Source organism: Ovis canadensis, chromosome 2 (assembly GCF_042477335.2).
Source record: "Ovis canadensis isolate MfBH-ARS-UI-01 breed Bighorn chromosome 2, ARS-UI_OviCan_v2, whole genome shotgun sequence".
Taxonomy (NCBI): Eukaryota; Metazoa; Chordata; class Mammalia; order Artiodactyla; family Bovidae; genus Ovis; species Ovis canadensis.
In genome coordinates, this window is record NC_091246.1 from 189,908,067 (window position 1) to 189,928,173 (window position 20,107).

The 20,107-nt window shown below is 51.8% G+C and overlaps 1 protein-coding gene across 4 annotated transcripts in view; it reads left to right on the forward strand.

Annotated features, from left to right (window-relative positions):
- Nucleotides 1–1,292: 1,292 nt before the first annotated feature.
- STEAP3 (STEAP3 metalloreductase) overlaps nucleotides 1,293–20,107 on the forward strand; it is a 51,893-nt gene continuing 33,078 nt past the window's right edge. Inside the window, exon 1 of one of the 4 annotated variants that reach the window (XM_069577797.1) lies at nucleotides 1,293–1,476. In XM_069577797.1, the coding sequence (XP_069433898.1) occupies nucleotides 1,386–1,476 (91 nt within the window). In that variant the 5' untranslated portion in view covers nucleotides 1,293–1,385. Of the gene's footprint in view, nucleotides 1,477–5,654; nucleotides 5,820–6,563; nucleotides 6,667–20,107 lie in introns of those variants that run through there. The other 3 variants (XM_069577800.1, XM_069577799.1, XM_069577798.1) reach the window with 3 other exon arrangements.

Sequence of the window (20,107 nt, forward strand, 5' to 3'; positions counted from 1 at the left end):
AGATGGTTGAATGGCATCACTGACTCGATGGACATGAGTTTGAGTAAACTCTGGGAGTTGGTGATGGACAGGGAAGCCTGTTGTGCTGCAGTCCATGGAGTCACAAAGAGTTGAACACCGAGCGACTGAACTGAACTGAAGATTAATAATCACCAGTTGCTTTTCCCCCAAGCATGTGGAACAGAATCCAATTACTTCCATTCCCTGGATCTGAGTGCTGATCATTTATCATACTAAAGAGACATTCCAGGAATTCAGGACAATGGAGTGGATGTTTACTGAAAACAAGACCAAGCTCAGAGTTCTACACTGACTAGTAATTTCTACTTCAATGCTAATCCAATCATCTCGTCCTCCATCATCCCCTTCTGCTCCTGACTTCAGTACTTCCCAGCATGAAGGTCTTTCCCAATGAGTCGGCTTTTCACATCAGGTGGCCAAAGTATTGGAGCTTCAGCTTCAGCATCAGTCCTTCCAATGGATATTCAGGACTGATTTCCTTTAGGATTGACTGATTTGGTTTCCTTGCTGTCCAAGGGACTCTCAAGAGTCTTCTCCAACACCACAGTTCAACAGCATCAGCTCTTTGGTGCCCAGCCTTCTTTATGGTCCAAATCTTTTACCCATACATGACTATTAGAAAAACCATAGCTTTGACTATACAGACATTTGTTTGCAAAGTAATGTCTCTGCTTTTAAACATGCTGTCTAGATTTGTCATAGCTTCTCTTCCAAGGAGCAAATGTCTTTCAATTTCATGGCTGCCGTCACCATTTGCAGTGATTTTGGAGCCCAAGAAAATGAAGTCTGTCACTGTTCCATTGTTTCCCCATCTATTTGCCATGAAGTGATGGAACCGGATGCCATAATCTTTGTTTTTTGAATGTTGAGTTTTAAGCCAGCTTTTTCACTCTCTTCTTTCACCATCAAGAGGCTCTTTAGTTCCTCTTCACTTTCTGCCATAAGGGTGATATTATCTTCATATCTGAAATTATTGATATTTCTCCTGGCAATCTTGATTCCAGCTTGTGCTTTATCCAGTCTGGCATTTCACACGGATGTACTCTGCATACAAGTTAAATAGGTGGTGGAACTTCAAAAATGTCACTTCCTTACCCTCCTCCCTTTGGGAGTCAATACCCAGGAAGCAGAGAATTAGGCAGGATGAAAACATCCCCAGGCCTGGAAGGAAGCCTTATCTAGCTACTGACCACAGTGCATGTACAGATAACCTTGAGGTCAGTGACCCCACCTGGGCCAGGAGAGGCTCTGACACTGCTGCGCTTGAGCAGTCTGGGCTGACTCCACACTCCGCCCACACTGAGCTGAGTGAGCTGAGTGAGCCCTGGCCACCAGGCTCAGGCCCAGGGCAGAAGCAGCAGCACATGAAGAGTGGGCAGCTGGCGAGCAGAACCCCTGCTCCAGGCTGCAGTAAGTCCCTTGACATGGAGGACAGCCCCTTGCACCCCCAATCAGGTGAGCTGGGTACGGACGCGCAGGGAGAAAGCAGGGAGGAGCATAGTATGGGTATCACCTAGCTGGTCGAGCTTTCTTTTCTTAGTAACTTCGGGCAGAGTCATCCGTCTCCCAATCCTTCCACCTTCTCAAAAATCCAGCAGAGGATGGGAATGGAAGGGTAATGTTTGCCCAGGGAGAAATGAATTTGCCGTTGTAACACACAAGTGTTACCTATTTATTTTTCTTAAACAATCGGCTTTTTCCAAAAGCAATTTAGAACAGCTTATAAAGAAGAGCTTCACAATAAGGTTAATAGTAAATAAGACTTGGGAAATCATGGGCTGGGGTCAAAATAAAGTAGAATTTAAAGGAGCTCAGCTGGTAAAGAGTCCACCTGCAGTGCAGGAGAGCCTGTTTCAGTTCCTGGGTTGGAAAGATCTGATGGAGAAGGAATAGGCTAGCCACTCCAGTATTCTTGCCTGGAGAATTCCATGGACTGTATAGTCCATGGGGTTGCAGAGTCAGACACAACTGAGTGACTTGCATTAAATATATTTAGTAAAGATAAGATAATCATGAATATGGGTCTGAGTATCCTAGTCTCCATGGTAAAAAGGGAAATAGGATCAGCAACTGGAAAGGAAGATGCATACTAGTTTTATATTTTTTTCCTAGTGCTTTATATAATAGGCATTAAGCACTGTGAGAAACAGGTTATTTACTTCATATTTCTAAAAATTCAGAAGCAGATGAAATCAGGCTATTTGGCTCACAAGAGCCTTTGAGAAAGCAAGGGGAATGGTATTAAAGTACCACCCCATTAGGGTGAATGCATTCCAGTACAGGTTTCTGATGGTCAGATGGGCCTGGGTTTTCAGCGAGTCGTCCCTTTCCTCATCTGTGTTGCAGATCCGCATTTCTCAAACTTTAATATGCATGCAATCTCCAGCAAGTCTTTTAAAAATGCCTTTCTGATTTAGATCTGGGGTAGGCAGTTCTGAAAAACTCCCAGGGTACCACGTGGACCATACTTGGAGCAAGGAGCTAAAAGCCTAGACTTCTCTAGCCGTGCACCTATGCGGTTTCCCCCAACTGAAGGTAACGCAGTGCTGCCATAGTTCCCACTGACCACTGATGTCCAGTCCCAAGCCATGATTCCCGACTCACACAGAGACTGACTAAGCGCCTACCATGTGTCCGAGCGCCCTTAGCAAAATGGCTGTTCCTGCCCACCCTCCCCTAGTCTTGGATGTGCCCACCCCTCCCCCTAAAAGCACCTGCCTCTAGAACCTTGTTCATGCTCTTGAGCTGCCACAGTTAAATCTCTTGTGGATACAGTCTCATTCCACTGAACTCAGAGAGCTTTTCCTTTGGAGAGAGCTCATGTTGCAATAGAGGACTAGAAGGAGGGCAAGACTTACACCGGAGTGCCAAGCCCTGGGTGCAGGGACAGAGGGTTGAGGGCCCTGTTAGTCACACCTTATAACACCTTACAATGCTGGCTTGAAATAATCCATAACATGAAAGAGACTGTAAGCTTAAACCCTGAGCCCTGAGCACACTTCTGCAGCGTGCCTCCCCTTCCAGCGGCTGTCCCCCACAGCCCACCCCATGCCTGTGACCACGGCCTCACCTCTGGGTGGTTTCAACAAGGCTTTATCCACAGGGTCATCACAGTAGAAGACACAACCCATCCGTTTTCCCTTGAAATTGCTTCCCCTAGGTGCAGTCCCACTCCCTCCCTCACAGAAGGAAGCAGTTCCCTGTGCCCAGAGGCTTGGTTTGGGGAGTCTCACCTTGCCTGGGCCTGGCAGTGGAGGGCAGGGCACCTTTCCTGGGGCTGCAGCCGAGCCTGAGCACATCTAGGTCCAGGTGGCCTGGCTCCCAGCCAGGCTGTCAGAATATACCTGGCACACGGCTTCAAGTGACCATCTTGATTTAGTAGTCAATTAGAATATTTATTTTGTGAAATGGATGTGTTCTGTCTGAGCTTATAAGTGCTGGATCAATCTAAGAAGCTGAGTCTGAACTATGTCCTTCTCCTCTCTGGGCCAAGTAGAAGATAAACCTAGATTCTCTTCCCAGGTACTTTCATCTTCTAAGCCAAAGGAGTAGCCTTGTCTGTAGGAAAAAGGGAACTCTCAGGACACTGACATGCAGGGGCTCCATATCCAGATATCCACCAGCACATGTACTGAGCACCTCCTGTGTGCCTGCAGCGCTAGCTCCAGGGCAAGCAAAGGAGGAGACCAGATGTCGATGTCAGGGGAGCACTGGGCGAAGCTTCCCAGAGATGCTGGGAGGTGCAGAAGGTTGAGAATGGCCAAGCATTCATTCAACAACTGTTTACAGAGCACCGACTATGTGCCAGGCTCTGATCCAGGCACTGGGAATACAGAAGTGAAAGAGGCAGATAAAACTCCCTGCCCTGAAGGAGCTTACATTTCTGTGGGAACAGAACATTAATGAACAGCAAACAGAGAAGGCGTGTCTTATAGTGTGTTAGAAGGAGGAAAAAGGGCTTTCCTGGTGGCTCAGTGGTAAAGAATCTGCCTGCCAATGCAGGAGACATGGGTTCAATCCCTGGGCTGGGAAGATCCCCTAGAGTAGAAAATGGCATGGGATTATTCTTGCCTGAATAATCCCATGAACAGAGGAGCCTGGCGGGCTACAATCCATGGGGTCGCAAAGAGTCAGACATGACTGAGTGACTAACACACACCAGAAGGAGAAAAAGGCTAAGTGAAAAGAAATAGGGCAGAGTACCCAGATGAGGGATGCAGATAATTGGGTGAGTCTCACAGAGGTGATGTTATTTCTCAAGGATCCAAAGGAAGGAGGGAGAAGGCCCGCGTGGCAGGGCTGAGTGAGAGCAGAGAGAAGAGAGCTGGAGACAAGGTCCTGCTGGGCCTGGTCGCCATAGAAAGGACTTTGGTTTGACTCTCAGAGACCAGGGAGCCAGGGGCAAGTTTTGAGCCAAGGAGTAACACGGTCTGACAAATGTCTCCGAAGGATGGCTCCAGCCACTCTGCCCTTGGCCTGGCCATGGACATGAGTCTGGCAGAGGAGGTGCTCGACCAGTATCAGGGCACCATCCTCCCCCCAGCTCAGGAGGTGGCGCGTTGCTTCCGGGAGCTGGGCTCCATGAAACACTGATTCAGCTCTCAGCCACACTAGGCCTCACGTCAGGTGAGACAGACAGGCCAAGCATCAAAGGCCAACAGCGTGGATGGTGCTCTTTCCACCAAGGTTCTTGGCCTCAGCAGGGTGTTCACCTCTCTCCCTCCCTGTGCCTTTCAGGCCCCTCATTGTTCTCTTGCACAAGCTCATGATCCACTAGGACATTCCTCTGTGTATCTCTGCTGCTCCAGCCTTTGCCCTCTCTCCAACTCATGGGGAGCCCCTCAGAGCCCTACCAGGTCTCTTTGGAAGGATGCTAGCCAGATCCTTTGAGAATATTGGAAGGCTTCTCGGCGTCTCTATTTCCCAAGCTGCATCTCCTTGTGCTCCAGCTCCTCTGGAGTAACAGGAAGGGTGCTCAGAGACCCTCATCAGACAGAGAAGATCTTGAAAGAGCACCTACTGTGTGCAGGGCACCATGTGAGGGGCACCAAAGAAGGCTACATGCTCTTTCCTGTTTCCCCAAAGTCACTGCAGAGGCAACCTGCCATCCAAGGGCCAGAACCAGGCATGGGGCAACTGTGTCCCCAGCACTTGGAACATTGTGATATGGTGCGGTTTCCTGAGTGTGGAATGCACAAAGGACCTATGAGAACTGCTCCAGAGCTCAGAGAGGATGTTTTCCTGGGGCAGGGTGGCACAGGAGATGGGAGAGAAGCTGGGCCTCAGGGTCTGGCAAGTGGAGAGCTGGGGCGGGTGGGTATTTTACACAAGAGGAAACCTATGGAAGTGAGGAAGCACAAGATGCTGGTGAAGTGAGAGGACAAAGAAAAGGACTCTCATCTCACCACCTGGCCAGAGCTCTGCCTCTCCCCGTCACTGCACTCCCTGAGGTCTAGTTGTGGGGCCATTCTTGAGGCCCAGCCGCCTGCCTTTCTGGTCTCCGGGTTCAGATAGCCCCTCCCTAGGACTTATCTCCCCAGAACAGCTTGGGATCCTGGAGTAATTTGAAGCTCTTTATCAAGGGCTAGCAGAATATGTCCTAGAGGACCAATCCAGAGAGAGTCCCAGGGGCCAGGCAACCCCCAGTCAGCCTCCCAGAAGATGTGTGACATTGGTGCCCCCCAACGATCAGAGCCCCGGTGTCCTCACCTGTGGAAGGAGAGGAACGGTGGTCAGCAGCACGTGATGAGGCTGCAGGTGAGAAAGGGCTTCAGATGACGGCGCACACCTCTAGAAAGGTACCTGAAAGATATCCTCACCTTATACCTGACTCATGGCTGTGCTGGGAGGCCACCGTCATGGGGGAGTGGAGGACAGCGCCCAGGGCTGGAGGCCATCTGTCTCTGGGCAGGGTGGTAGTTTCAAGCCTAGGAAGTCTAGATGAGGAGACTAGGGCCCTCCCAAGGGCCCTCCCCCAGTTCCCAGGCCCTGGAAGTGAGGACTCTGAAGAAGGGTCAGAGGTCTGCGCTAAGGGTAGACCAGGGACAGAGGAGCAACGGAAGCAACTGAGGCCTGGATGCAGCCTAGTGGAGGAGGGGGCCTCTGCTGCTGCGCCCCTTGCAGGATGGAAGGAAGCCAGGTTGAACTGGTGCCTTGGCATCGTCCCACCTGTGTGAACTTGGCCTGCCACTTAACCTGGCATTATGAAATGGACGTGGATTTGAGGTGTCCCTCGGATGAAGGGAGCCAGCCGGTCCCAGAAGTTACTGCAGACTCCAGACGCCCTGCTTGTCCGGGTTAAGAGTTGTCCACTTTAATGAGGGAGATAGAGGTGTAGTTCTAGAAGTTTAGGAACATTAGGCCGGGGGAGGGGAGGGTCGTTTGTCCCTGCCGCCCACCACCACTGCTGGAGCTGCAGGACCAGGCGGGGATCGAGGACCCTGCAGCTCCCCGATTGCGGTCCCGGGGGAGGTGGCCAAGCCGGATAAGCAGCCGCCGCCGGCAGGAGGGCGGCCTCCTCCCCCGCAGGTCCGGCCCCACAGGCGGGCGGGGCACCGCGAGAGGAGGAGCCTCCGGGCCGGGCTACCGCCTCCGCCGCCGCGGACCTTCTGCTGCCGCCGCTCCGAGCAGCGGCGGGCCTGAAAGGTGAGTGGCCCCTCGCCCAGGTCGCCGCGGGGCTGCGCCCTGCCAGGGACCCCGGCCCCGGAGGCTGCCCCGTAGCCTCCTGCGCCTGGGCCGCCCCACGCATGCAGGAAACCTGGGCGACTGGGACCCAGCCACGTGTGCCCGGCGGCAGCGAACCCAGGTCCTGGGTCCTCCACTCCCTGTGTACCTTCTTTCCCAACCTCGTGCGCCACCCGAGGTGGGCAGGGCCGGGCGCGCGCAGCGCCGGGGCCGGGACTGAAGGGACCTAGCTAATTCCCCGGGATGCTGCGTCCCGCGCCCCACCCCGCGGACCCGCCGAGTCCACCGGTCCCGCGTTCCCCGCTGCTCCCGCCGGCGGTCACAGGGGAGCGCCGGAGCGCTGGGCGGGATCTTCTCGCCAGGCCTCCCAGCCCTGTGCCTGCCCCGGGCGGGGCAGGCGGCAGGGGCGGGGGCTCCCGACCTTGACCGGGAAGAGGCTGGGCTGACCAGTGTCCTCTGCCCGCAGAGCTCTTGCCTGGCAAACTTACCGGTTTCCGTGAAATTGGGGGCAGGCTGCCGAGAGAGGCGTGGTTGGAACTTTGCTCACTCTGGGTTAGATGAAGGGGAGGGTACGACGAGTTAGTATGTCCTTTGAGGACCAGGAGGCTGGGTCCTCAGGGAAAATGCAGACAGGTCTTGGAGCCCTGGCAGAGGACTCTGGGGGAGAGGCCTCAGAGGTGTCCAAGGCCGCCGCTGAGACACAGGCTGCAGATAGGGATCATGGAAATACAGGGAAGTATTTCTGTCCATCAGAGTCCAGTGATGATATGATTAATAGCAGACATTTATTGCACATTATCTACACCAGAATTCTTGCTTTGCTCACAGTATTCCAGTTAATCCTCAGTATGGAAAGGCACCATTATTATCTCATTTAAGATGGGGAAACTGAGCCTCTGACAGCACGGGTATTTTATAAGGATACAGGAGTACTAAGTTGCAAAAGTAGGATTTGTACACAGATTTATCTGACTTGAGAGCCGAGAGGATGCTGCTACTGGAAGATATAGGTCATGCTCTCAGAGGGCTGTGGCAGCCTGAGGAATCCCAGGCGAGGGCCCGAAAATCCACGAGACCACGGAGTCTTACCTGGCGTGACCCTCGGTCACCTGCATGGTTTCTTAAAAATACAGATACCTATGTCTTCCTTGTTGGCTCAGTGGTGAAGAATCCACCTGCCAATGCAAGAGACATGGGTTCCATCCCTGGGTTGGGAAGACCCCCTGAAGAAGGAAATGGCAACCCACTCCAGTATTCTTGCCTGAGAAATCCCACGGACAGAGAAGCCTGGCAGGCTACAGTCCGTGGGGTCGTAAAAGGGTCAGACATGACTAAGTGACTAAACAACAACAAGGTCCTACCCACAGCTGGCCGAGTCCAATTTTGCAGAGTGAACCCCCCTAGCATCTAGTCAGGAGGGCCTGGAGGGCGCTCTACCGTCATCTGTATCCCCAGTGGCCTCCAGAGGGGCCGGCTTGGAGCAGGTGCTTTTGTTACCAAGTACAAGTTCACTCTGCTCTCCACACAATATGCCAGTTAACCGTGAGACAAGGTGTTGAGGCAAGGAATAGACTTTATTTGGAAAGCTGGCTGACCGAGAAGATGGCAGACTAATATCTCCAAAAAACCATCTTGTGGGGTCTGGGTGCTATGTTCTTTTATAGAACCAGAGAGAGATGCAGTGAGGAACTAAGGCAAAAATGCAGAATAGAGGCAATGAGGAAGTAAAGCAAAAAAGGCCATCAGTCTTGCAAAACATCTCTGGGAATGGCCAGCCTTGGGAAAGGGATATGCTCTTCTCATCTTTCTTACAGCCATTCGCTGGTGGACAGGGTCAGATTATCTCCCTAGGAGCTGAATAAGGGCGCTCTAGATTAACAGTCAGGCAGAGGGACAGGGTTCTCTGAGGCAGGCCCTAACGTATGATTATAACAAAAGCAATGAAAAGCAAGTCAAAGAAATAGATCCAACATGGAGTCAATTGACTTTCTGTTACAACACTTAAGCAATGTCTGATGGATAAATGGACTTCGTGGGTCAGGGGCTATCACTGGGACAGAAAAGTTTTCCTGAAAGAGGCCTCGAATGATGGACAAGTGACCTCAGCCAGGCCTGGGGGAGGAAGGCCTGGATTTGGCATGTGGTGACCGTGGCCTCAGAGTTTGCAGGGAGCTTGGGCCAGGCCGTTTGTTCATTGGAGGGTTGGACAGACAGCCTCAAGCTTGTTGAGCTCCCCAGGACCAGGCCTGGTCACACTGGGACCATAGGTATGCCCTCTTTGGCCTAGAGATGCCAAACAGATGAACTCCTCTCTCCTCCAAGTTTTCTGTCCTTAACTCTGGGCCCTTAACTCTGGGCCCTTCCCTTGCAGGATGTATCAGAGTTGTTGGGCAGGGCTTCAGATAGTTAAAAGGGGAAATGTAAGGACTAAAGTCCATAGCTGCAAACCTGAACAGTGGAGTGGCTGACTGCAGAGGAGGGTGCCTGCCTTCATCACAGCCCTTTACCGTGTGGCCTAAAGCACGGCCTCCATTCTCTGAACCTGTTTCATCTACAAGAACTGCTAAGGGCTTGGGACCTTATATTCCTATAAAACAGGAACTATAGTGCCTGCTGGAGGAGGATGCACCATGTGATAGTGCTGAGGTTCAGGAGTACAGTAAATATCAGACCCCTTCCCATTCTCCCAGGGTTTGAGTGAAAAGCAGCTGGGAACCTTACAGGCTCATTGCTCCTCTTGTCTGAACCCCTCAGCTCACTAGGGCGTGGCCTCCATGGTCCCCTTCTCTGTTGCAGACCTGGTCTTGAGCCCAGGCCCCAATTTAGTTTGGGTTACAGAAATTGGAGGTGGGAAGGCAAGGGGTGGGGACAAGGCACACTAGGTGGTTTTCAAACATTTGGCTACAGAAGGCTCACTTCCTCCTATCTGTGCCCCAGAGCTGGGCCCACCTACCTGTCCAACCTGATCTGCCATTCCCAGGCCTCTGCATGTCAGCCCTTCATGCCCTTGGCATGCAGTGAGCACCCCTTCATAACTGAAATGCAATCGTCATCATCAGTGAATAGTCAGCTCCCCACATGCCGAGCATGTTATAGGTGTGAGCACACTTGAACCTTCCAACTGTCCTATGAAATAGACAGTGCTGTTCTCCCAGCCCTGTGACTTTCCCAAGAACACATGAGACTCCATTCTTTTGACAGCATATTTGTTCTCCTAACCACTGACTATAACTACTTGTCCAAATTTTGCCTAATTGTTTCTTCATTCAACATTTACTGAGCACTAACGTGGTATCAGGCACTCAGGAACTGGTTTGAGTCCTACTTCTAGCAGGATGAGTGTAGGCTGTCATTTATAATCACACGAAAGCCAACACCCTCCACTTATTTCTGAATATGAGTGGGAGAACTGAAGCCCAGGTTCCACAGCTAATGCGAGGGAGCCAGGATTCAAAACCAGAGATGGCTCCTCCCTGAGCTGGAGGTATTGACCACGGCCCTGGCGGGATCAGTGGCTACAAATTTATGCAGAATCATAAACCCCTGCATTGTCTCTTCAACCCAGAGCAAAAGATTTCCCCTGTCCTCAGGTATGGAACGCTGTCACTGGAGAATTACCTGATGCTCGACTCTTTCCAATCAGTCTGTCCTTATCAGTCACCATTGTCATCTGGCAAACGGGCAACAGGTGAGCCCTAATTGGTCTGCAATCAGGCAGTAACTTCTTACTCCAGCTTCGGCTTAATGAGATCCAGGTGGGGTCGAAGCACACAGCACATTTTTAAGCCTTTTAGAGCTATCCAATTAGATTAAACTGTGAAAAATGCAGTCTCAAGACTATCAAATCAGTCCAGGTAAATGTAAAGGAGTTTATGGAAGGGTGAATGGGCCTCCTGTCTTCCCTGGGGAGTAGGCTGTCTTGGTTCAAGTGCAGACGGCATGTTTCCCAGAGCCTGTGTGCCGTCTGTGATGGGAAGACCCAGGACTGTAGCAGCCAATGCTTCTGGTGGCTGTCAGGCTGTGGAAAGGGGAGGCCTGTGACTTGCCTGGTGGGCTTGGGGAGGTGACAGCATGCCCTGCTGTTGGGATGAAGGTCTCTCTGAAGGTGAATCATCCAGTGCTGACAGCTAAGGATGTTAAGGGGCTTCAGGTGTCCCTGTGAGATGGGCCCTCCAGGTAGATTTTGTGAAAGACAGGCTGGCCAAATACTGTGCCTGTGGAGTCACCCCAATGGGCCTTTTGAATCAAACAGGTCTGTGCCAAGCCCAGGTGCCCAGCCAGACGTGCACATGGGTCAGTATTGCATAGATACGGTGGGGTGGGGGTCTGGCAAATGAGCCATGACCTGATGTGGGGCCGAGCCTCTCCTGGAGGTCGAGCAGGCCCTTTGTGGCTGTCTATAGAGATGGCTCCACACTGGCTGGAAATCAGGTGGTGCCTGGAATTTTTAGGGAAGAAACAAGACGTGCTGAGCCAGGTGGCCAAGGGTTGTGATGAGAGTTCAGGGGGTTCGATCTGGGAAAGCCCTGCCCTCCTGGTGTTCCTAGATTAGAAGGCTGGAGGCTAGAGATCTGACTGCTCTGTGAGTTCTGTCTTGGCGGCCTTTGTCCTCTCTTAATTTTGCTGTGGATTTCCCTTTTGGCTCAAATGGTAAAGAATCTGCCTGTAATGCAGGAGACGGGGGTTTCACCCCTGGGTCAGAAAGATCCCCTGGAGAAGGAAATGATAACCTGCTCCAGTATTCTTGCCTGGGAAATCTCATAGACAGAGGAACCTGGTGGGCTACAGTCCACAGAGTCAGAGAGTCAGTCATGACAGAGTGACTAATCAACAACAAAGTTTTGCTACAGCTCTTCTAGAACATTCTGATCTGGCATGGCTCTGTGTGACACGTGAAGGGAAGGGGAATCACAAGATTGGGGGAGCTCAGGACACAACTAGGGGCTTGGGGAGAACCCCAGGGGGCAGGGCATCACCGCTGGAACCATGGGGGTGCTGCTCTTGCCTGGAGGGTTTGCTTTCAGAAGGAAGTGTGGTTTCTGGCAGGGCAGCTTCTCCAAGGGGCTGTGTAGGTACACAGGAGTGGAGAGCCCTCAGGGAACTTACAGTCAACTGGGAAGCCAAATGAGGATACAAAATGCTCCTAGGCAGCAGAAGGGAAAGAGTCCAAGGCTGCATGTGGCCGGTGGCCTACAGCGGAACACAGGCCATGGGTACGAACTAGCAGTTGTAAGATGTAGGTCTGGGAGCTTTCATGCTTACTGTCTTACTTAACCATCAGAACAGAGAAGGAAAGTAGCCTACCCAAGGTCACATAGCTGGTACACGGTCAAACCTGAATTCACACCTAGATCTGTCTAACTAGATCCCGCATGAGGACAGCTGCTTCTGTATTCAGAATGAGGGAGATGAGTGGGGGGCTGTGGGGGGGGGGTTCCTGGAGGTGCCTTGCATGCCCAAGGGCTCAGGTTAGATCTTCAGGGAAGAGGAGTGTCAATGGACAGGAGGAAGACAAGACTTCAGGTGGAGGTGACGGCGCTGGGAGAAGAGGGGAGCGGGGACTGGAAGGAGGGGTGGCAGATGAGTTGAGCAGGGGAACGTCAGTCTGTGCATTGCTGGTCTAGGCTGGACTCTGGAGACATTCCACAATGCCCCTCCCTGCCCACAGGGTGAGACAGAGGAGCCTTAGCAGAGAACCATTCAGGCCCTGACCTGTTGCTGGTAATGAGTAAACCTGTCTGGAGAACAGGGTGTGTATTCTGGTCATCAAAGGCCCAGATGCCCATGGTTCCTCAGAGCTAGTTTCCCAAAATCACCAGTTTTCCAACAAGTTGAAAAACATCAAAAGTACTTGTCATAAGACTGAACTTGGCATAGTTTACTTCAATGAAACAAAAGCTTCCACACCTCTGGCCTCCCCTGTGCTGCCGGTGCAGCCTGGCCTCCAGGGTCACTGCGCAGGCAGGCCTTCCCTGTCCAGGCTATGTCCTCTGGACAGTACTGTCTTTCTGTTCGTCCTTCTGTCTGTCTCTCTGTCTGTCTCCCTACCAGAGAGAGGCACCAACTAGCTAGTAAAGATGACTGTGAAGCCTTGCTGGCACCAAATGTAGAGAGAATTATCACTAAGCCAATGACAACCACAGTGATTGCAATAAATTACCCCCTGCAGCAATTGGTAAATTGCCATTTTCTGCAGCCATTATGTTTGGCTTTGTATCTGAGAAGTAAAGGCATCTCTCTCTCTCTCACACACACACACACACTCCTGTGGTGAGGCAGTCTGCCCTGCATTGGATGACATTTATTCATTTTATGTATCCTGGGTTCTGCTGGCTGTCCTGCCTCAGTTCCTGTAGCAAAGAGACTTGAGTCTGAGCCACTAATTATTACCAGTGAGGTTTCCTCCCTTAACAGGAAGTATCAGGCCAGAGCCACTCGCTTGCAGTGCACTCTGAAACCAAGCATCAGTCACTACCCTGTTCACTCCCTGCAGCCGGGAACCAGAGTGCAGGCTGAGGCGGTGGCAGCCCGGCTGTCCAAGCCCCTGGCAGTCCCACGCCTTCTGAGCATCCGCCTGAGTTCTGTGTTCCAAGCCAAAGTCAGGCAGCTTACAGGTCAGGGGGAGACCCCAGGGAGAACGGGTGGCCAGATCACAGTGGGGCTGTCAAGGGACGCGTGCGTCAGACCCTCGCATCGGCTTGTTGTGGGTGAGTCTGGTTATAGGGTGCAGAGCCACGTGGCCTGGGCAGCATGCGGGGCCCTCTCTCCAGCCCCTCCAATCCTGGTCTGCTTGAGTGTACCCCAGCATCTCGGGGAGCCCCTGTTTTAGAACTGGCACCAAAGAGCACCATCTGGTGATGTTCTTGCCAAAATAGGAAATCTTATCATCAGCACATTAAGTCAGAAACCTTTTCAAAGTAAAGGGTTCAAGGATTTATCACACACAGTGCCTTCAGTTAATGTGAGCACTGGCTTTGTGGGTTCTGGTGTGTTTAAAAAAAAAAAAAGTTAATGTTTATGATATATTTCTGTGGAAGGCAGGTCCATTTGGGAATTGTAAATTTTACTTATTAGTAACCACTTCTGGGTTGGTTTATCAGAGAACTGCTGCTGTAAATAGTCGAACTGGATTTTTTTAGAATGTTTCAACAATCTAAATGTTTGTAAAAAGCCCTATGAATTTTTCATTCACTTCTGTTTTGCAGGCGGTGTGGTGATAAACCTCTTTTCTGTCCAACCAAACTTGCATGTGTGTGTCTTTGTGTGTGTACAGCGTTGTGTGTGTATGCGTGTGCACGCACCCCTGCTTTCTGTTATTCTCTCCCGTAGGAACTTCTCAGCCTTCCTTTTAAAAATATAATGATTTTTTAATGATGTCTAAATAATGATTCCAGGCAGTATTACAAGAAATATAACAGTAAAATGTTTGTTAGAGTCCATCAGAAAGGGAAAATGCCCGCAGAAAAAAAATAGAAGTGCACCAATTAGATGTGTGCGTCTGTGACCCAGCTTTTAAACCTGTGCTTGAGATGGCATCTTCTATGCTGTCTGCTGTCAGGTGAGCTGTGGGGGTTTGTGGGGGAGCAACTGGACACAGGTAGCACCTCCTTCTTGCCCCCTGGGCCCCTCAACCTGAGATCAGGGAGGGAGGGCCAGTGCTGCTGTGGTTTAGAATCTAGGACAGAGGGCAGCCCTGGATTTGCAGAAACAATTTGAGAATGAGAGATTGGAAAGTATGAGTTTGGGCAGCTCAGCTGGGCAGAGGGAGAGTGGAGAGGAAGCCAAGACCACCTCAGAGCCCCATGTAGACCAGATGACTGGCTGTTACTCATATCCATGTGCATGAGCAGGACTGGATGGGGCTAGGGCAAGAGCCATCCAGGCGCCTTCAGGAAGCCCTGACTTGACCTCGGTTTTCTTATCTGTGGAATGGAAGCAGTGATACCCCGAGTGTACAAGTCCACAGTTAAGTCTCTCCACTGTGTGAGTCAGACCCCACCTCATCGTCTCTTCTTTGACTCCTGATTGTTACTGACGTGGCATGTGCCAGACACTTGCTGGGTACTGGGCTGTGACTTCCCAGCTGCATCTCAGTAGGGAAGGGCTGGCAGACCTCATAGCCCTGGGAAGACCAGGATTTCTACATGACGTGGCTTTAGGGGCAGTCATGTGGAGGGAAGGAGGAACTAGGGGACTTCCCTGAAAACTGTATCTATTTGCATAACAAGTAGCCGGCTTGGTACTTAGATTGTCTCTTTCAGATTTATAAAATGGGAAAGATTTTGTAGGAGCTGTATTCACTTTACCAGGCTGGGAAATGTGAATTATTCATATCAAAGTGTATTCATTTTAACATTAACATTAGCACATGGGGAAGGGCGATGGAGATTTAAGGAGGCTGGGAACTCCACCACCATCCACCCCTTGGGCCTCTCAAAGAAAGTTCCTACCATTATATGCTGGTTCCATCCTGTTAGCATGCTACAGGGAGCCAGGGGGACCAGGGGAGGGAGGTTAATCCTGCCTCGAAGAGGAGGTAGGGTGAGGGCTTCACAGAGGAATGGCCTTTCTGCTGGACCTTGAATTTTGTCATTTGAAAGGAAAAGACTTTTCAGGCACAGAGATTCAGTCTATGACTTGATCAGGAAAAAGCATAAGGAAGGATGTCCGAGTCAAGACCATTGGCCAGGTGGGTCTTGATTGAGAAAAGCCAAGGAATTCATCTAAGGGCTTCCCTGGTGGCTCAGAGGTTAAAGCGTCTGCCTGCATTGCAGGAGACCTGGGTTTGATCCCTGGGTCGGGAAGATCCCCTGGAGAAGGAAATGGCAACCCACTCCAATATTCTTGCCTGGAGAATCCCATGGACGGAGGAGCCTGGTGGGCTACAGTCCATGGGGTCGCAAAGAGTCGGACACAACTGAGCGACTTCACTTTCACTTTCAAGGAATTCATCTGCCAGAAGCCACAGCTGTGCCTCACCTGTCCCAGGTACTGTTCCCTGATGGAGAGGACAGATCACTCTGAAAGGTTGCTTCCTCCTGGCTGAGATTCATGGACCCTGGAGCCATTGGCCCAGCATCCCTGAAGCCTTCTTCCCTGGGTTTGTCCTTACCAGGCTGCACCCTGCTGTGCCTCAGATGTGGTGTTTGATTTCCTACTTTGGCCAGAGTTGCACGAGTTGAACTGCATCATTCTGTCTCTTTGCAGTGTGTGAGTGCAGCTATGCATTGGTCTTCTATGTTACTAAGTTCATCAAACAGTGAAATCTCTGGCCAGTTCTAACAGTATAAGCAAGCTACAGTAGGACTTCAAAACTCTTCATGTGATTTAATCCCCTCTGGGTAGAGGAGGACCCCAGCTAGGTGCTGGGATGAACAGCCAGGGCTCATTCCCAAGCACACTCTGCCCTCGGGCACAGAATCTAGCAGTTAAGTCATCCAAACGGCAAACACTGATTGAGCACCTACATGGTGCTAGGCCCCAGACCAGATCTAGAGACACAGACATGAGTCCAAAGTGGGCCCTAGTCTGGCGGGGTGATGAACGAGCAAGCCGGTATGTGTGGTCAATGGCAATGTGACAGGAGTGCAGACTGAGGCACGGAGCACAAGGCGCCCCTGTCCTTCAGGGCACAGGAGGAAGCCAGAAGGTGCTCCCAGGACCGCTCGGACCAGTTATTTGAGCTCTCAGAGACTTCTAACAAAAGTCAGAGTTCTGTGTGGAGCTGGCCTGTGGCAGGTGGTTGGGATGGAGTGGCATGACAACCATCCCCACACAGAGCAGTTGGAGAGTGGAGGCTGAGTCCCACTGTCCCTAAGAGTTCAGAGGAAGAGGCCCCCGAGGGTCAGGGTCAGGCACTCCAGAGGCTTCCTGGAGAATGTGGCCCATCAGCTGGGCAAAGCCAGGAAACTTGCACCCCAAACCCAAGAATCTGGCCATGTGAGGCAGGCTGAGCTGCTTGGCGAAAGTCTGGGGACCTGCCCTTTCCGTTCCTTTATCCTCCCCAGGGGCAGGTGAGCCCCCAGGGCCAGGTGGGCCCATTTCTGGATGTGCAAATGCACATCATGGCAAGGGGAAAGGGTGGAGGCAGCAACCAGCCACAAGACCCATCTGGCCCCACGAGTTGCAGCACCAAGTGTCCCTGGAAAGCGAGAAGCCATCCAAGCCCCATCGCTGAGGTGGCAGATTCAGTTGCCGCTGCCTGACAGCCTCCAACCTGGCTGGCTTAACCAGTCCATAGGGAGCTGGCTGCCTCCACATGCCAACACCCTGACCTTACTGGGCAGAGGCAAGCGTTCCTCCCTGGCTCCCACAGTGCTGGGCATGCCCTCATTCAAGCACTTTTCTCCTGGCCGCAGGGTGTAGCCAACCTTTCCCCTAAGAGCCTCAAGCGGACACCTGCCAGAACACCTGGAGAAGGAAATGGCAACCCACTCCAGTATTCTTGCCTAGAGAATCCCATGGACAGGGGAGCCTGGTGGGCTGCTGTCCATGGGGTCGCACAGAGTCGGACACAACTGAAGCGACTTAGCAGCAGCAGCAGCCAGAACACCTGCTAGGTATGCGGTGGATATTCAGACCAGGGTTGGCAGGACCAACCTTTACGTAAAACCACACAGGATGTGCACTGTACAACTCCAGAGGGCACTGTTCACATGGATCACAATGTAAATGGTGCCCCTGGGGTTGTGAGCACAGGGCCCCTTGCTAGCATCGTCCCTGTTTCACGCCACTGGCCTTGGTGCTGACCACCGGGACTTCCTCCCTCCCCCTTGCAAGCAGCACTGACCACCCTCCTGCCTCTGTGCTGATGGTGGGTAGTGATGAACTGTGCAAGTGAGCATTTCCTCCGGGCCTGGCAGTGAGAATACATGGATATGGATATGACTTCAGGCCATCTGAATTCTTGGTCCTTCAGGAAACTAAGTCTTCTGGGGAGATCACCCCAGTGGATGTGTTGGGGGCCCCTGGGTCCACAGGCTCTGTGTGGTCTCCTGGTTTCACTACTCTCTTCTCCCTCAGTGGGAGAGGTGACCCCCTGCAGTAGACCTGATGACCTGCACACAGGACGGGGAGGGGGCCATGGGAACAGGTTGCCTGGAGGGTTTGCCTCATTGACCGAGTGGGCAATGCCACCATAGCCTTGACTGCCTTCTCTTTACCAGAAAGAGCCAGCTTTGGGAGGCCAAAGTGTGTGCAGGGGTGGGGTGCACCTGGCCCTCAAGACTGAGAGGAATATAAGAAGAGTTACTGATACCAGGGGTCCCAGGGGTCAGGGAGGCTTTATGAAGGAGTGGCCTAAAGGCTAGGCCTGACTAGAAGAATTCAAGGAAGAAGACAGAGCTGGAGTGGTTCTTACATGCGAGTGATTCATCAATTCACTCGCCCCTCACCCAGACCTTTTGTGAGCATCTGCGGCAGTGTTTTTAGCCTGTGGTCCTAGGACCAGTAGCATCAAAAGTCCTGAGGATGCAGCCCAGCAGTAGGTTTTTGTCTTTGCTTTCGTTTTCGGCTGCGCGGCACTTGGGATCATTTGTTGCAGAGCACGGGCTCTCTAGTCATGGTGTGCAGGCTCAGTGGTTGCAGTTGCTAGCCTTAGTTCCTCTGAGGCATGTGGGATCTTAGTTCCCCTGACCAGGGATTGAACTCGCATCCTCTGCTTTGAAAGACTGATTCTTAACCGCCGGACCACCAGCGAAGTGCTGCCCAGCAGTACGGTTGTTTTTTTAATACATTCAGTTTTATTTATGTATTTATCTTTGACCATGCTAGGTCTTCGTTGTTTCGCTGGCTTTCCCGTAGTTGTGGTGCACAGGCTTATCATCGCGGTGGCTTCTCACTGAGGAGCGCAGGCTCTAGGGCTCAGGCTTCAGTAATTGCAGCACGTGGGCTCAGCAGTTGTAGTAGAATATGGGCTTATTTGCTCCACGGCATGTGGGATCTTCCTGGATCAGGGGTTGAAACCCATGTTCCCTGCCTTGGCAGGCAGACTCTTCACCACCAGGGAAGTCCCACCTAGCAGTATGTTTTACGAAGCCCTGCAGATGACTCAAGTGTAGCTCAGGATTGACCTAATACATGCTAGGCACTGGGCTAAGTACTGGGATTGCAGAAGTGAATTTGACTGTTCTTGCCCTTGGAGTCTGGGGAGGACAAAAGCAGGAAAGAGAGATCCTGCCAGTGCAAAGGGGCTGTTCTCAAAGACCATGAAGGCAGAGTGGCTGCTGTTGGGGTTTGATCTAGGAGCTGGGGTAGCTGGTAAGGGTTGCTGGTGGCCTGTCAACACCAGTGACTTGAGCTCCATCCCTGGGAGGGAACCTGGTGCTGAGACTAGCAAAGCCTGGTCCCAGACCACCCTTGGTGCCCTTCCCCTGACCACCAGCCTCTCTCCACTGTACCCCTCCCTGTTCGACCACCCCCTGTTACCTCTTCCTGAGCCCCAAAGAGCAGCATGACTTCCTCCAATTGTCTTAGAAGTGTGTGCAGATATCCAGACCATTATCTCAGAGCGTATTTTTAGAAAACTTTGGAGTAAAATTTTCCGTTCAGCAGAGAACACCATTTATTGATTTAGGTGCATTTATTTCTGCTTTACACAGATCAAAGGTTTTTTAAAATCCTAGGCAGAGAGGAACAACATGAAACTCATATGAGTTTTAACAAGCTCAGATCGTGGCACTTTGCTACCTCCTATAATCCTTACTGGGGCCAAACTGGCTCAGAGGTTAAAGCGTCTGCCTGGAATGCAGGAGACCCAGGTTCGATCCCTGGATTGGGAAGATCCCCTGGAGAAGGAAATGGCAACCCACTCCAGTACTCTTGCCTGGAGAATCCCATGGAGGGAGGAGCCTGGTAGGCTACAGTCCATGGGGTTGCAAAGAATCAGACACAACTGAGCGACTGCACTCAGTCACTCACTCATAATCCTTACTATGTTTCATTAAAGTAAGTGACATCACTCCATTGTACAGATGAAGAAACTGAGGCTCAGGGAGGTAAAGTGACTTGCCAAAGCCACCCAGCTTGTAAGTGGTGCAGCTGAAATATGACCCCATAATTGCCTGTGTTCTTGCTGGCCCACTTTGCATTTTCCTAAGGTGACTGATCCTGAGTAAATCCAGATGTTTTACGAGACCACACTCTGCTAGGCAACCTCCCAATGACCACTGATGGCTCTCAGGTGCCGATCTTCTGCCTAATTAAGGAAAGGATGAGTTTGGTGGGGAAAGATGAATGTATTGGACCTAATGCAGGCAGATTGGCAACTGTGTGCTAGTTTCCAGCTGTAGGTCTTTATATAAACCCACAGCCACTTGGTGAGGAGCAGATGACACCTGCCTGTCCCCTCCCACTGGAACACACGTGCCCTATTCGCTGACCCATCCCAGGAGCTGATAGGTGA